Source organism: Eutrigla gurnardus (assembly GCF_963514095.1).
Source record: "Eutrigla gurnardus genome assembly, chromosome: 16".
Taxonomy (NCBI): domain Eukaryota; kingdom Metazoa; phylum Chordata; class Actinopteri; order Perciformes; family Triglidae; genus Eutrigla; species Eutrigla gurnardus.
In genome coordinates, this window is record NC_139927.1 from 7,923,567 (window position 1) to 7,941,071 (window position 17,505).

General features: G+C 43.1%; 2 protein-coding genes across 2 annotated transcripts; both read right to left on the reverse strand.

Annotated features, from left to right (window-relative positions):
- Positions 1 to 2,005: 2,005 nt before the first annotated feature.
- Positions 2,006 to 4,811, reverse strand: LOC311026739 (uncharacterized protein; the record flags this gene model as incomplete). Its single annotated transcript, XM_084030437.1, has 12 exons — positions 2,006 to 2,227; positions 2,365 to 2,469; positions 2,621 to 2,749; positions 2,836 to 2,931; positions 3,009 to 3,203; positions 3,290 to 3,375; positions 3,677 to 3,758; positions 3,869 to 3,918; positions 4,013 to 4,106; positions 4,208 to 4,315; positions 4,393 to 4,568; positions 4,646 to 4,811. The coding sequence occupies 12 exons, from the start codon at positions 4,809 to 4,811 to the stop codon at positions 2,117 to 2,119; spliced, it is 1,398 nt and encodes a 465-aa protein (XP_083886563.1). The 3' UTR covers positions 2,006 to 2,116.
- Positions 4,812 to 6,006: 1,195 nt separating this feature from the next.
- LOC311027330 (jun dimerization protein 2-like) lies at positions 6,007 to 16,189 on the reverse strand. The gene is made up of 5 exons (XM_084031317.1): positions 16,085 to 16,189; positions 15,017 to 15,069; positions 8,142 to 8,359; positions 7,170 to 7,274; positions 6,007 to 6,923 (listed from the first exon to the last, which is right to left on the reverse strand). The coding sequence occupies exons 3-5, from the start codon at positions 8,334 to 8,336 to the stop codon at positions 6,732 to 6,734; spliced, it is 492 nt and encodes a 163-aa protein (XP_083887443.1). The 5' UTR covers positions 8,337 to 8,359; positions 15,017 to 15,069; positions 16,085 to 16,189; the 3' UTR covers positions 6,007 to 6,731.
- Between the last annotated feature and the right edge of the window lie 1,316 nt (positions 16,190 to 17,505).

The window sequence follows — 17,505 nt, forward strand, 5'->3', positions numbered from 1 at the left end:
TAATGTACGTCTTTGTTTCTCTGCCAGCACCTACACAAATGTCTGAACAACACTGTTTGGAGGAAAAACACAGAATTCATTATGAGAATACAAAACACCCCAACGTTAGATTACCATGAGAATACTGGAGGTCCTAATGGGCCTGAATACAGCAAACAATGACACAAGGGTTCCTTTTTAATTTAATTATTTACTTTTATTACCGCTCAAGATTCCATTAGCGCTTTCGAGAACATGTTAATTGGCAGCGTGTGCCAGTGGGTGCATAGATATCTGAAGGGTTTGTTGGCAGGTTTTTTGTTTCGTCGTCAAAATTTGGCCAAATATGTGAATTTCCAATTGGATTGCTCAATAAGATGTGGGGTTTTAAGTCTTTGTGTCCATTCAGATGAAAGATGGCCCATTGGAAATTGGCAGCTAGCTGTTTGTTTTTCATTAAGCCACATCAGAGAGATAATTTACCTAAATTATGCTGTTATTTTTTTCTATCTTTTAAATAGCTAATTATATCAGTTTCATTATATAAAGAATTGTATTTTCGTCCAATTTGGGGGAAAAAGTGGGGTTTTAATTAAAGGTGATACGAATATTAACAAGCGAAACTAACCATTTACATGTGTATTCTCTTTTAACACTTTTACTTTGAAATTAGTGTGAGAGCTTTGTTAATTTTTAGAATATCTAGAGAATTACTGCTGGTTATGAGGTAGATCCAGTATGATAATCAAAAAACAACCTGAAGGAAATTCACTGAATGTTTGCTACAAAAGGCTCCTCCAAACAAGGTAAGTTTGATAATTCTATAATCTCTGAATCTACAATCTACCAAATTAAAATAACTGTTAAAGTTAAAGTATACTGTCAATAACACGTTGTAATAACTGGTTTTAATGTCTTACGGATTTGTGAGATTTTCCAAACGGTTGTTCATGCTTCATGCATGTACAAAAATATGATAAGCATTGCTTATAATTTCACGGCAAGTCTATAACTTGTGAAGTTAATCACAAAAAAAACATTCTTCCCAGTTTGAGAGTTTCTACTGGCTCAAATTTAACAACCAACATTGTGATGTGGATTTAATGACTCACGTCTTTGCCTGATCTTTTTATTAGGATGCAGGAAGGAGGAGACAGGCCGAGCTCCCGTCGGGGTCAGGACTTGTTTCATCATCTCACATGGAGCTTCAACAGAACGAGATGTTTTTACAAATGGAAAATTCTAATCATATATAATTGGAATTGGATGTTGGTTTAAAAGGGTTGCGTCCTCATCAGCCATGATATTAGGTGTCGAGTCGTTTTACACATGACTCGGTAAAGAGACGCTGCTGAGGCGGTTCGTCCTGGCGTTTTCTCCTCTGCGGTTACCACCAGACAGAAACGCTGCACCGTTGCATATCACACCTTGAGACAATTCACCCTTAATAATGCTCCTCAGTGGGGCCTGCATAAGTAGTGCATATTCATAAGCGTACCCTTTCCTTTATAAACCATTTCATTCACCTAGCTTGCATCTGGCGCTATTCTTTTTCTCCTTTTCTAGTCCTTTGATATGGACGCCAGCTCTCTTTTTCTTCCCCCTCTTGTTCCGTTGTCATACCAGAAGATTATTTCTGGATGGAGAGAATGAGGCGGAGGACCCGGTGGCCCGGCGGACGACACACCTGGCAGCGCTCAGGTGGGTGCAGCTGGTTGGTGTCAGAGGTTCATGTATTCACACCGGACAGAACTGGGTTGAGATAAGGACTACAGTGAGAGGGGGTGATCATTAGGATACACCTGTCAGATGTGCACAACGCCATCGGGTTTGTGATGTCACTTCCACCTCCTTTATAAGAATCTATATTGGGTAGCTACAGTAGATACCTGCTGAGTTTGCCGAACACAAATAACAGACTCCATTCACATTTATTTGAAGACGTCTACCTTCTCCTCGTCTTAGCAGTGCCGTAGGTCTCTGTATCTATGACAGCCCAGCAAGCTGACTGCAACAAGGAGAGATCAGTGTGTTCATAAGAGCAAAAGAGTGAAGAATCACCACCACAAGATGTTTATTTCATTCTTAAAAGAACAAAGTGACGGCTGTGCTTTGTCTGGGTGGTTATTATTGTCTGTCAGAAGTGTTTCAGATGGACTAACCTGTAGACGATGGTGGCTGTGCAGTTCTTGTCAAACTTTGTGATCAAATACTGCAGCTGCCTCTGATCCAGCGGGATGTTGGCTGCCTGCATGCATGACAACAGTTGCGGTGAATGTAGGAATACTTCAGACCAGCAGTACTTTTCTGGGACACTCATTACTCATTAATGGTATGCAGTCGTCTATGATGTCTTCAGTGCCTGTGAGCAATAGTTAGCCCGACCTTTACAGCCTTCCTGAATGCGGCGATCGGGACGCTCGTGGTTCCTTCCTCATCCAAAGCTTGGAAGAAGTCCGCGATGCTCTCGTTCCGCTCCTCAAAGAATTTCTAGGAAAGAATCCAGATCATGTTTGAGGAATACACGTGCAAAGAAATGACCTTTTTAAGAGTGCTTTTGTATGGTAACGAGAATAAACGTCATCTTGTTCATATCCAAATCTATCTGTCGACAGATTTCTCTCTCATCCTGACCTCTGACCTGAAAGATGTGGAGGGCTGATAAGTTCCTAGTGACGGAGATCATGATGTCATACAAAACGACCAGCGCGGGACGCCTCTGACGAGCTTCTTCCAAGAGCTCCACAAACTCCTCACGAACAAGCACCGTCTGCACACATACAGGGAGCATAGGAACAGCACTGCAGGCAGACGCCATCATCTGCCATCATTCATCCGGGTGAACTTTGCACTCACAGAAATATCGATCTCCTCTACGGCTGAATTCATGTTCTGTTTTACGGTTTTGAGCAAAGTCAGAGCTCCGATATTCGTCAGGTGGTTCTGGGAGAGCTGAACAAAACACACCAGACCTTATGTTTAGCATGAATTCATCATCACATTAGAGACATTACAACATGTCCGCTCACCTTGAGGACCCTGAGGCGGGCGTTGGTGTCCAGGCCCACGCAGAGAAGTGCCACCCCCTCATCGTCGATGCGGTTGCCCCCGAGGTCCAGCAGCACCAGCGTGCTGTTCTGTCCGAGTGCTTGACCCAGCAACTCTGCCTCCATTCGGCCAAAACTGTTCTGCGACAGCCGGAGCTGTTTCAGCGTCGAGTTCACCTGAGGTATAGAATAATGTGAGCGACAAACGGCTGTGATGGGAGACAGACGGTCACATGTGCACAGAAGGCTCATGAGTTCGTCACCTTCAGCCCATCACTCAGAGCCACCACAGCACCCATACCAAGAGGGTTCCAGCTCAGATCCAGGACTTCAATGCCTTTATTTGAGGCTTTGAGAAAGGAGAGGGGAGGAGACACATTTAAAAGGTTACAATACATTTAAAACAAATGTTTTATGAGATCTTTTAAAGTCAATGTATGAATATTCAGTACATATCATTAGCGTTGGTTTTGAATGCTCCATACGTGTTCAAATTTGGGGGATTCATAGCGATAATTATAATATGCTCTTTAGCTTTAATGTCATTGGGTTTAATACAATAGTTCAGTTAACTTTAGCAGGTTGTGAGTTTCGTGAGACAAGTTCTTTGTTTACTTCACAGGAACACAGTCAGAAATGAACTACGACACCTAACATATGACCCAGGTGTTGTCCGCCTGCATCACAGAACTTGTTGTGACTGAGGTCCAGCTCTGTGACTTTGTCGTCACCCTAAGAAGAAAGAAAACGCTAACAATTAATACCAAATGTACAGTTGATAGCATATATTCACGAGCTGCTTTTTGCCACATGGAATCAAAAGGGACTACTTTTCTACTAACCTCTAAAGCATCAGCAATGTATTTCGCAGCAGAGTCATCAAAATCATTTCCTAAGGGAAGAAGGGAATTCATTTAACTATGTGTCCCAAAAGAAGAGCTCACTTCCACTGTGTTACAGCGAGGTGCACAGACTCGGTTGATCACCTGAAAGTTTGACAGATTTGATGTAGGAATTGTCTGACAGCATTTTGGAGATAGATTTCGCTCCTTCGGGGCTCAGCTGGTTGTTGGATAGATTCTGGAATAAAACATATCGGAACAGAGGGAGTACTGGGCTTTTTTTTTGTTTATTTTTTTCAGAACTGCTGAACTTGATGTGATAGTTTTTGGAATAGTTACTAGACTCCGGATGCTGCTGTTTGTTTGAAGCATCTCCATCAGGTAGCGTGTCCCCTCCGCCTGAAATGCATTGTCCTCCAGCTCAAGGTTGGTGATGGCGTTGTAATTCTGAAACCAAAAAAGGAATAATTGAATAGCTACATGTATGGACTGGCATTATAGTGGATGACGGGAGAGATCTCCACCTGCAGAGCGATGGCCAGAGCTTTGGCCCCCCGAGGTCCCACACCGTAGTGGCTCAGGTCGAGATTCTCTTCACCCAATTGATGGAAGAAGGAGCACACAGGAATGGAGCCCGTCTGCTGACAGGCCTGCAGGTACAGCTCTGCACGGGACAAACTCTGTGTCTGATTGGTGGCACCTGGAGAGAACAAAATCAGCAGAGGAAGAGGTGAGTGATGGTTGAAGTCATCCATTGCTATTGATCTGCATGGTCACCTTTAACTTTACTGTCTGTTTCCAGATCAGTGTCCCACTCGTCACCACTGCTGCCCTCTTGACCCCGGTCTTGACCCTGGTCTCGCTCCTCCTTGTTCTCATCCCGGCTCTCCGTGGGCAGGACCGACTGGTCGTCATCAGGCTGTTCCTCAGTGAGATTCTCCATCACGCCACAAAGACAGGACCTCACCTGTATCTGCAACACACACCAGAAGAGACAGGTGAGCCCCAACTGTGTGGAAATGTGGTATAAAAGTGTTGAAAATCAACATATAGCGAGTTTTAAGCTTCATTGTGTGACAAGGAAGGCGACAAACTGGTTTGTAGCTAGCGTTAGCATAAGTTAGCATATTGGCTATTAGCTCAGTGAGGTGCGGTGATCGGTTGGAGCAGACCAACTCCTTAAAGGAGGGGACTGTTTTAATTGGACGAATTTAAAACTAACGTGGGTGAGTATTTAAAACGCTTTATTCTGTTTAACGGGCACGTAAAACGTTCCTTATTGCTGAAAACGGCAGCCTACCTGAACGAGATCCGTCTCTTTCTGAAGTGTAACGTTTTAGAACATTTAACCGCAGGAAACCTTAGTAACGGTTGTTACGGAGTTCAGTTTCTCTAAGGAAAATACGGACGAAATATAAAAAGTGCTGCTGTATGGAAATATCTGTCCGTTACGTTTTTCTTTACATTAGCTGACTACATATTAGTTGTGAATAAGTCAAATGGATTGATCGTGTCTGCTCAAATCATACAGTTCGCTTATCGTACCACTAGGTGTCGCAGTTGACCGCAGTATGAGCTGTATCTCCACAGTGTAATAAGACTAAAAAGAAAGTGGAATACAAATGAAGTTGGGTGATAATTACAACAATTATGGAATTTACTTTAAGCTTTAAATAAATGAATATCTTAAACATGTTTTGGATTGGCGATAATGCTGTGATCATCAAGCCTGGAAAACAATGAAAGCATGAATGACTGTTTCGGAGTTTGGAAATGGAAGTAAAGCCTGCTTTTGGCAATGTGCCTCAGCTGAAGAAACACAATTGCACAACGTTTGTCACTTGATAGTCCCAGTGTCGTGACTGAGAGGAACAGATACAAGGACTCCCTGAGATATTGCACGTCTTGTTATTGCGCCACAAAATAACAAGACATGCTCTTTCTTGTAGTTAGAAAATAAAATTTAATCTATTCAGGGTAACAGAGTCATACAATAGCAGATACAGGTCCAGAACAGCCATTGAAATACTGCTCAGCTGAAAAGATTTCTGCTCGTTTTCACAGCTGTTTGACAGCACAACATGACAAGACACAGACTGGAAAGGTCGAAAAAGATAAATCACATCAAGTGATTAACAAGCATTTCATATATGTTTATGTATACAAAGCAGTATAAAACAAGTACAATAATGGACAGACAACAAGTCCAAAAACATGGGTGTAAACAATTCGTGTATATGTGCTTTTCATGACGCCAGCGTCACCACAAATCGGATCAACCGGTAACTGCCATCGTCGAGGCAGAGTATAGAAATCAACATTACAAAATAAAAAAACAACAACAACAACTCTACTCCAAGTCTGCTGTGCTTGTATTGAGTATTGTGTCTTTTTAAAAACCTCTACACCTGTATATTTCAGCAAGCATACAAAGGAAAGCTGCAGGCCACTAAGCCTCTGCATTGAAACAATGCCACACAATCTATTCAGGGCTTTTGTAACGGAGCACCATATTGATATTAGTGTGTTTCCTCAGCGTTGTTTCCAGTCGTACTCTACTGTTTCCATTGGTCCCTTTTATGTAGAGATGGTTGAAGTAACAACTAGGCACAGTGGGTGTCAACAACAACACTTAATGCGGAGATGAAACTGGGTATTTCCAGTCTTCCAATGGAGAGAGCCAGCTCATGTAGCAGTACTAAGGAAGCCCTACAACCTCAGGTCTTTGGGCAGAGTCTCCAAAAGACTTCAGCTTGGAGCTCAAGTGCTTGTTTAGAAATGTATTGCCAGTTAGGTTTTCATTTTAATGGCAGCTGCTAGTTTTTGGGCGTCGGGGACTCCGCGTCCCTGGTTTGCCGGGGTTTCACTTGGCTTCGGTGGACAGCTGCTCCAAAAGGGGGTTGGCCTCGTTCTCTGGTGTTTTGACGCTGTCGGTCCTCACGATGCAGGTGGGCCGGTGGAGGTTGAGCATCACCATTAGCTGCTGCCTCTCCAGACGGAGCTCCTCGATCTGGGCCTTCAGGTCGGAGTTCACCATCTCCAGACGCTCCGATTCCTGGACAGAGATTATTTGAAAAGGACAAATACATTATTCAGAGTACTTCAAAGTTGTCAACCTTATATAATCACTTCTCAAAAACCCTGACTTTAAGTTGTGCAGGTGTAATAATCTTGTTTCAACCAGTGGGCTGAATGGTCAAAATCAGCGGTTCAGGTTAACTGAAGTCATGCTATTCTTGACCTCCACTCTTATATGCTTGACGTGTGCTCAGCATTATGAGATGCAGTGTCATGAACTCACCCTTTGAAGGAAGTCGGTCCGTTCCTTCTTTTTGTTTCGGCATCGCGCGGCCGCTACCTTGTTTTTCTCTCGTCTCCGTTTCCTCCGATCCTCATCTTCATCCATCTGCAAACACAAAGTATTTTATGTATGAGAAACCGGTATTACATTAATGTGTTTTAAAAGCAAATTAATTTGCAGCATTTCATCCATAGTTATTTAACATGTATCTGCAGTACCCCTTTGAGCCACACGAGGGAGCCTGAATGTCCATATTGATCTGATAATTCTAGCCTATTTATAGCATTGAATCTATTATGAAATGTGAGTTACATGTTGTTTGTTTTACTGCTGAGAGGGAAAAACAGGAGCCTTTTAAATCTGCCTAAATCTATTCAGCCTCATTTGTTAATTATTTCACGTTAAATACATAAACATGAAGCTATGATTTATCAAACCTATATTTCATCAAAATAGTTGTTTTACTGATTCAAGATGATATGTTTATTTTGTCATGGAAGAAAAAAAATGGTCAGGAACGTTCATTTGTGCATAAATTAGCTCTTCATGGTTTATATATGAGGCCTATTGTGAATTGGGTCGCCATAGTTTGTCATTTTTAAAAAGTGGGTCCCCAGAAAAAAGTTTGGGAAACACTGACCTAGATGAAAAAACATTTATTTTGTTCAACTTCTACCACGGTTCTTGTAAAGTATTGGGCCCTGAACCACATCAAACCAATGCATCTACAGCTACATGATATTCTATATATACCAAGCCTGCTATCAGGACAATTAAAGGCACCAGACTGTAAAATCCCTTCAGTCATTCTAAACAGATCTTATTTTCCCCTTTGCTTCAGATTATGAACGTAAAACCTGCTTTGATAGAAGGCTTTGAAACCCGCCTTCTTCTTTCTGCCCTCTGACTTGATGTACATCCTTCACACTCCCCTACAGCTTAAGTTATTTCCTCTCTTCTCTCCCTCCTCACCTCTGTCTTGATGGCCAGCGGCCTCTTCCCCAGCCTCCCCAGGAAATGCAGCGGGGACAGCATGGTGCCCAGCTGGCGGAAGTCGGCCAGCTTGAGTTGATCAGTGAGCGTGGTGGCCGAGATGCCCGCCAGCGGGCCCAGGCAGGGCAGGGAGCCCGCCGCCAGCGAAGGGTCCGGTATCTGTCCCGGCATCATGACCGACCCGGCCACCACCGCCGCTACGGGACAGAGGGAAGAGGAAGGGAACGATTAAGGCAAGAGAATCTGACCAAAATGTAATGCAATGTTTTTAGTACAGTGGAAAGTATACATTTTATTGCAATAATTCATAGTAGGGGTATTTATTTTATATTTTTAAGGGCATTTTTGTTCTTCTCTTCTATGCTCATAACAAGCCATACATTAACACCCTTCCGTTATCACGTTGCAGCCGTCTTTTATCTTTATTATGATCTTCTAGTGTCGGCATTCCATCCACAAAACCAGATTAATTCACCGCCTTACTGTCCTTGTCATCAAAAGATCTTTCTAAATATGGGTTTGCCGTTTCCAAGAATGCATTCAAACATTGACAGCTTTGACAGCTGTGTTATCTTCTTAGTCAGCAGCCGGGGAAAAAACAAACTCCACACTGTCAGCAGCGACACAATCATCTCTGTAGTTTCACATTCAAAGGCAAGCCATGAAACCCTTCGGTATACGAGGACTATCTTCTGCACTTATGCTTCTAATGCTTTACCCCGTGAACTTAATTATTGATTCGGTTGGGACGTGATTCAAAGGATACCAAAGGCATTCATGTCAAAACAGAGCGGGTTATGCTCATGCATTCCACTGCCACCCTCTTTCAACAATTTGAGTTTTAAATGGGTTGACCGCAGCACTTTTTAATGTAATCAGGGAGGAATGAGGGACGGAGGGGCGGAAAGGAGAATTTGTGGAGGCCTAAAGGAAGTGGCTGGAGAATTAAGACGTCTCTCTAATTACTGTAAAACCAAGAGTTGGAAAACATCTGATGGCCAAATACAAAACAAATGTTACAGATGGGAACAGTGAAACATGAGCCGACCGTACCCTGCCCATCCCTGCGATCTCTGAGGAGAGGGAGACCAGTGGATTTTTAGAGTCTGACAAGAAATTGCTTCTCTTACTCTTCATTATTTAAAAAAAACATACTAAATAAATAGTAATAACATTACAATAAAAATGTCCAGCTAGGTAAACGATGGCAAACATTCAACTGCCAATTACACATTTTTTTCTGCTGATGAAATGTTAAACTGAATAGAAACAGAATCCCTTTGTGGATCCAATTAGATTTTTTGACAAAACCCCAACCGAACAACCGATACTTCAATAACTTTGGCGTGCTGACAGAATGTCAGCTAGGATTACCACGCTAAACCCGACGCTACGAGGAGTTTTTAAAAAAGATTGATGATATCGGTGCGACTTCTGCATTCACGTCTTAAATCACATTTGCCTCCTGAGCACTGGGCCGAAGCTGAACCCTCGACAGGTCTGGCACAAACCGAACAAAGCCCCTCTCATATGGAACCAACAAAGCCAAGTATTGTGAGGTGCTGCGGAAACAGCTGACTTTGCTGGTGGGTGACTAGCTGACAGGCCGACTGTATTGTAAGTTAGACCCAAGTTTTTCTTTCTTTTCGGAGCTGAAAGACTCGCTCTTTTACAAAAGTCATAGAGGAGGTAATGAAAAAAACAAGGTTATGTAACTCTATTCTAATGTACTCCACCCTGCTTATGGGCTGGTCTCAATGTGTTTTTACAGTTCGACTGGAGTTTACAGTCGAGCACAGTGGAAAGCAAATCAGCCCACTCGATAGGAAATCAATTTTTAATCAGAAAACCGTATATGTCACATAATGCTTACGTTTTTTTCCTACTGTCTTATCTACATTATGACTTGTAGGCACAAAGGCATGCTTATTTTTGCAGGGAGATGACTGTTGCATCTAAAACTCCTTTATTAATTAAGTATTACAGTACATCGTCTGTCAAATGTCCGTCACATCCTCACACTACTTTGACCTGTTCCTTACCACCGCCAGTCTGCATGATTTATTCGCTCCAAGGACAAGCTGGTGTGTTCAGCCCCGTGTCCAATGAGGCATTTTATTATTTAAATCCAGACTGCCCCCCTCCCTCCCCTTTTTTCTCTCCCTCACTCCCCGCCGTATGTATACTCCCATTTACACTGCACTTGGCAGCGGCCTGTTGTTTTTGCTGGAGAGGAAAGGAACAAGACAGCCCTGGTAAAAATCTGTCTCAGACAAAATTCCCTCTCAAACTCCTGGGAGAGGTGGAGGAATGGAAGGTGCCAAGGCCTTCTCTTTCTGCAGAGAGGCTGTCTAAGAACAAGGCAAACCATATGGCAGCTAATCTGGGGATGAATGAGGGGAGCTCTCACATAGGCTGATGGCCAAACCCAAAAAATGTTTCGCCGAAGTGACTGAACCACTGCTTTTACTATGAAAGCCTTTAGACGGATCAGACTCAGGTCCAAGTTTCACATCAGATCTAATGACTTGTGACAAGAGTGTGTCCTGTTTTTTCTTACATTGCTCAATGCTGACCAATAAATCACCCCCGGGCTGAGAGAACAGCCACAGGAACTGAAGCACCCTTTAGGAATGACAAAACAAATCACTTTCATAGTCAAAATGGAGACCGATAACAAAAGGTTGGCCAGACACTCGGGACTTGTTCACAGACTCTGATTAGGGTGTGTTTTCTCAATGGAAATTGACATCAATTCAGGAATTATCATATTTTATGTCTATCAGACTGTATGCAGGATATTGTAATGCAACCCCCATTCCAGCTTATGGCTTGTTGAAGCATGCAGCCCAGACCAGACCTCCCCACACACACACACACACACACACACACACACACACACACACACACACACACACACACACACACAAACCTGATATTTGTCTGCATGACATCACATCACACAAATCAAAAGTTAGTTTAGCCAGCAGCCTCTAGACGAAATGTAAAAAGGTTCTCTGATACAAGATGTCTTCAATTATGAGACATAAAAGTGAGTCACGCGCCATTCAAGACAAATTTATAGTAGTTATGAACTCAAACACAACAGACTCTCAACATGACTCTCCTTTGAGTTAAATGTGACTTTTAAGTTTATGTTTAAGCTGCTCGGTGTCTTTCAAGCTGCCACACAAGTGTCTTGAAATCCCCCTCGCAATTTCAACACCCCGTTAAGCTTTGAGACATGAAAGCCTAAAGATGTCTCATCTGTACAACACCGGGAAAGTTTGCTGATGCATGTTGTGCGCTGCATAATTATACCCAAAAGCATGAGTCAAAGTGATTTTTACATTTTTCAAAAGAAGGGTATTTTTCTCTTCTTTTTTTTTTTTTTTTTTCTTTCTGTCAGCGGCAGCCTGCACCCGAGGATTAGTGGTCAGCGTTTGATGATGCAACATTGTTACTGTGCTTTTGCAGTCGAGCAGAAAAGCCAGTGCCACAGCTTTTAGGCCCACACTAGCCTCAAACAAAGACACCTACACAGCCCGGCACCGCTGCCTTTCAGGGCTAACTGAGAGGAGAGGAGCTGAAGCCAAGGGCGGGGAGCGGAAATGTCATGTATTAGTTATGAAATATAGGACCGTACTCAACCGGTTCTGGCTTGAGCCCAAAACTAATCTAAGTGCGTGTGAGCCGCAGATAGCTGGAGGTGTGTGCGTCTATGGGAGGAATCCTATATGTAATTGTGTAGGCACCAGTGTGTCCTAGACTGTATATATCTCCAATCGGCTGGTTTCTTTGCTCACATTCTCTATCTGTCTTCAGCTCGGCCGAATGTGTCCATTTCCTGAGGTATTGCTGAAAGCAATTAACAGTGTTGAGGAATTCAGACCCTTACCAATAGCCAGCAGCACGACTGGAGGCCCTATTATCCTCCTCCCCTATAGAGACCGTTGGGGTGGGGGTCTTCAGGAGGTTTTTAAAGGTTACTCATTACCTTCATATACTGCTGCTTTTTTTTTTAAGCCCACTAACAGCTTACCAACCCAATAATTTTTGGTGAAAGGCAAGAAGGAGTCTTTGTGTGCTAATTTATCTTTGCGTGAGACACAGTTATTTTTTTGTGCTGCCAGATTACTCAACTTTAAATCACTGGAGCACACTGAATAAAAAAAACATGCTTTTTGACCACTTTGTGCACTTTATTAAACTCTGGATTGATAATGCGTTGCACGGCCCACACACACCGGCATCTTCCAAAAGGCCTCTACAGCTCTAACGCCACACAAGTGCTGAGAATGAACAATGAGCGTAACGGCTCAGGCCAAGGCATGCTCTCCCAAACTCTGGCCAAGGTCTCAGCGATCATCATTACCGTCTGCACTCAGTCGGGCTGTGTTGAGCTACGGCCTTTTTTTCGCAATCCTCTGAGTAAACCAGGGAATTTGGCACCGACCTTCCTCGAGGACGGGACAGTCCAAATATACAGTATTAACATTCCTCCAACCCCTCATTATATTTTCATTGAAGAGACGAGACACAGGCACGAGAAGCGAGGAGGCCCTGTAATAATGGCTGTTGTTCTGATCATACTGCGGTCATCTCTGGCCATTAAACTCAGGGGTGATAGTGTGTGGGAGTGGAAATGATTATCACAACAGAAAGTAGGATCTCTTTTCATTTCAGCTTTCGTTTCTCTTTTTTCACAGTTCATATAGGCCGAACAGCTGCCGCAAATAGAAGAAACCTTTCAAAAATCCTCTTGTGAAGACAAATTAAAACTTCCCAAAGCAGTTCAACGCAATTATGATGATTTAACCTTGCAATATTGTCAATGGTGATGACCCTCAGCTGCAGTGGTAATGAGCCAGTTTAATTTCCCCCTCACAATTACAGTTTGCATGTCTCAGCAGTGAGCTAAGTGGACCACGATGCATGCGGCGGTCATCAATGAAATTACACAAGAGAGCAGGAAGTTTAACTATTGTATTTTATTGTTGGACTCCAGCGTGAGAATGTAAAAATGTTCAGGCATCTGGAAACACAAAGCACCTGCAGATATGCACCAGGCACGAGGACTGTGGCTGCCTTCATTCAAACATTACTATGTGATCATTGGCTGGGTTCCTGTTTGGCCTGCTTCATGCCATTCAAACAGTCACACCTCTATATTCTGCATCTGGGTGGTCCTGGTTGAATTATTATATTGTTACAATTTTTCTTGGGTGTTGTAAATCAGGATTAGACTATGCGTGGCACTGAGCTCCGGCTTGGCTCGGACGTGGATTTAATGAATCAAGACACAAAAAGCAGACAAAAGCAAACGTAAAGGCATCGTCTTATTGTTGGCCAACAATAAGACGTTGGCCAACCGAGTCCAGAAAATCTGATACAATGACGCAATCATTGTTATGTAACGTGTGGTTGTCACTTCAATGCCATTTCATACTTTGTCCTCTGGAATTTCCTCATCTGCCGCACGTCCAGCACACACTTGCTCCGATTAAACGAGCGTTTCTGCGCTGTGTTCAATCCTGTCGTCCGTCTCACACTGCGAGCTAAATGTCAGTGTTAAGGTCGACATTTACACTGTTTTTGTGCAAAAGGAAACGCTGGCTTCAAGTCCAAAAATAATTCAGGAAATCTGGAAATCATAACAACGTAAAGGAGCTTTTACTGTGCTCTTTGGGTGTTTGCCTCCACAGTGCACATCTAGTCTGTCCCGATGCACTGTTTTCACAGACCATGTGGAAAGGCTTATGGGGACTACAATGTGATACTGATAATGTGATACACACAGCAGTGAATAGCTGCTCCCCCAGCATTAGTATTAGTATCATTGAGTCGAGCTGTTGCATAGTTGGCTCGCCCGCCTGCAATGCGTCTGCAGTCTATTCAGTGTACTGGGGTGCAGCTTGGCAATTCCAGCTCTCCAGAGACGCACTGGAAGGCATTTCTACTTAAAATAAACCCTGTTCGCCCACGTCCAGCCTCTCAGCCCTGTCGGCCCTGTGCTGCCTGCTTGTCGGCTCGCCAGCCCTTCCCCATTAATCCACTGCAGCGTTCCATTTATGCAGAAACCATCCTACGGATGTGCCCGGACAGGCGCCGGGGCATGTAAACCCTCTGCGATACGCGCTCGTTCACTTAGACACACACACAAACACAGATGGACACAAAGGAAACGTATATAAAGAACACACGAATAGTTTCCCCGGCATGGCATGGAGCGAGCACTGCACCACCTGAAGAGCATGCATGATATAGGAAAACACTGAACCCATGAACTTGCAAGTAACAAAGGCACACGCATGCACATAATCCACCCGTACCCATCATATATACCATTCCACGATGCACCTTAAACCTCAAGGCCAACCAGGGCAGACAGCCAAAGCTACGTCCTGGTGTAAATCTTTTAAAAGCTCCTGATGTGGAAAGTGCTATTTACAGGCTCATCACGACAGCACAGGAAAAACAAAAAGGATTTCTATGGTGATCAAGAATAAGTCTAATGTTGGGAGTCTGTTTTGTGGTAAACAAATTCATGTCAGGCCTGCTCCGACATGCACATACAAAGAGTTCCCTTTTATCCAGTGCAGTTAAACTTAGAGCATGTGCACTGTGATGGGGCCACAGCAGAGATTACACATGAGGAGATCAGAGCACACATTCCTTGCTGTAGTCACATCCTGCCAAATAAACTTCACACTTCATTTACATCACTTATGTTTCAAGGTGAACCAGTTATACCCCCACCTCCCCCTCCACCCCCCCAAAAAATGTACAGCAATACCCAAGAGAGCATCTTTGATAAATGCAATCTAAAACCGCTTCAAATGCACAATACTTACTCAGAGAAAACGTGTCAGTCGTCTTCTGTCAATGATGCAACTATGTTTGGACGCTGTAGAGAGGCGATAGGGTGTTTATTACTATTTGTAGCACACAGGTTAGTATTGCTATGAGAGCTTAAAACAAACAATTCAATAGTGAAAGTGAATTATCGAGCAGTACCAAACATTTTCTGGTTCATGTTCCAGGCAAAAAAAATGAGGATGTTTTTTTCATTTCTCTGTTATATCATTGTAATGCAATACACTTGTGGTTTATATAACAAAACAAACGATGTGGAGACATCACCATTCATGCATTCATTGATGATTAAAGGATTCATTGGTTGCATCCCCAGACACACTGCTGTTTTTTTTTGCAAATCTGGTAGCAACTAAGTTGGACGGGGGTAGAGGCAACGGAAGAGCTAGCCGATTCTAATGTGACAACCGTCTAGACAAATGACGTGACTGTCGAGGACTAACGAACTTTAATTCGCCCCTTTTTTTCACGCGAACGCTTAAAACCTTCGCGGAGTCCGCGTAGTTTGGTGGCACCGGACTAGCTTAGCTTGCGGTTTTAACGCTGTGCGGCGCGCGTGGAGGAGCGTTACGTAATTGCCTCCAGCGGGCTAACCGACACTTCTCCCGTTTGGCAACGCTGACATTAAAAAAAAGACTCCCCCCGACTCGGAAAACGCATCCAGCAGCAGCATCACACGAGCCGCATTCAGCCGACGTTAACGGGTGCTTTAAATAACGAGCTTGTGAACGCGACGGTTGCTACAACAGCCGTGACAACAAAACGTCTTTTAACGGCTGTGAAGCGACGAATTGACTCCGGCCGTTAAGAGCGCGGACAACTTTGAAACTATTTAGACTTTTTTTTTTTTTTTAGTTTTTATCCAGCAGTTACGTGACACTATTCATATTAACTGACGCAAAGAAAAATCCAGCGTGTCGAGCCTCTCACGTCCCAACGTGGTGAGGGAAAAAGTGCAACGATAAAATGTGCAAATAAACATGTAATTTAGCTAACTGCTAGCTAGCACACACAAAAAAAACGTGTTGATAAAACGCAAGTCTTACCTGTTGTGCGTCCAAAAAAATCCGCAGTAATAACGGGACGGTTGCGGGAGAGGAGTCGGGTGCAGGATTTTTAGGGGGGACTATGACTGAAGCCGTTGCATCAGCCCGTTTAAGTACTGATCTTGTCTGACTGCGAGGGCTCAGGAATGCGGAACTGCTTGTCCGAGACGTAAGCGTGGATGAAAATAATGTAAGAGGAGGGCTGGGGATGTTCGCTCCGCCCCTAGCAACCAAACAACACACACAGAGACCGGAGGAGAGGAAAGTTTCAGCCAGACAGACACATGCAAATGGGGTAAATACGAGTCTGCTGCCATAAACAAGTCAATAAATAAAGATATGGGGCTATTATTACTACCACTCATCTTAGCTGCAGGTGTTTTATCGTGTCACAGTCGGTGAGGGGGTGAGAAAAGTTGCCAAAAATAAGTATATCACTCCAATTGGTGACTTATTATGAGCTATAATCAGGTCTTTAAGTAGAAATTCCAGCACAATGTAGGCCTACTTATCAAAACTATTCATTATGCCGAAACATCCCTTTCAGAGTGTTATTATAGCCTGCCCTCATTATTGGTTGTTAGGACTTGTAAGTTGTCCACGTGCAGCCAATTTAAAAACACTTAAAGCACTCCATCATATCATTTGTAAGCGTTTTTATTGGGAAAACATCTTTAACCTGAAAAAGTAATGATATAGCTTTTGAATAAATGTGTAATAAGGTATAATATTTCCCCCTGGAATATAGTAAAGTAGCAGAAAAGGTGGATGCTCAAGTAAAGTGCCTCAAAATTGTACTTAAATGTTCTACAACACTTAATAGATGTATAGTAAATGTACTTATACTTCCAAGTACATTTACTCAAGCTATTATACAGTATTCCTACTTGTGACCCCTCCTTGCATGTTATGGCCTCAGTGTGATATGAGATGTTAATCCTTCTAAGATGGCTTCATTTAAAGGATTGTAGGAGCATCCCTAAATTAACAAGAAATAATAACGAAGACAAAATGAACATCATTTTCTTTCTTGTATACCTTTAATCCTCTTGTCACCCTGATGTCTTGTGGGGTTGGGAGCCTCTGTTGTTGCAGCACATGCCATTATTAGGCTTTTGTTAGTTACATGACATTTAAATCCCTCAGAACGTGCTAGTTGTGATTACTTATCGAGGAGGATGTGGCTTCAAGCCTGATTACTTTCAGAAGATGACGTTTAATGTGATAAAGGACTGCAAAACCCAAGTAGCCGATATGGAAATGAGCCATTTAGGCTTTTACGACGGAGTGAGTTTCCCTGCAGGCCATGTTGACCCCTGACATCAAATGACTCTCACTCGTGAAATAAAACTTGCAGCCTTCAAATGATATTCGGACTAGAAATGTTTATCTGGTGACATTATGGTCTTATTTTCTTATTT

Excerpts from the sequence above, each read along its gene's own strand:
- LOC311027330 (XM_084031317.1), bottom strand. The coding sequence starts at position 8,336 with ATGATGCCGGGACAGATACCGGACCCTTCGCTGGCGGCGGGCTCCCTG. Across the intron at positions 7,275-8,141 it reads CGCTGGCCATCAAGACAGAG|ATGGATGAAGATGAGGATCG; the intron begins GTGAGGAGGGAG and ends TTGTGTTTGCAG. Across the intron at positions 6,924-7,169 it reads GGACCGACTTCCTTCAAAGG|GAATCGGAGCGTCTGGAGAT; the intron begins GTGAGTTCATGA and ends ATCTCTGTCCAG.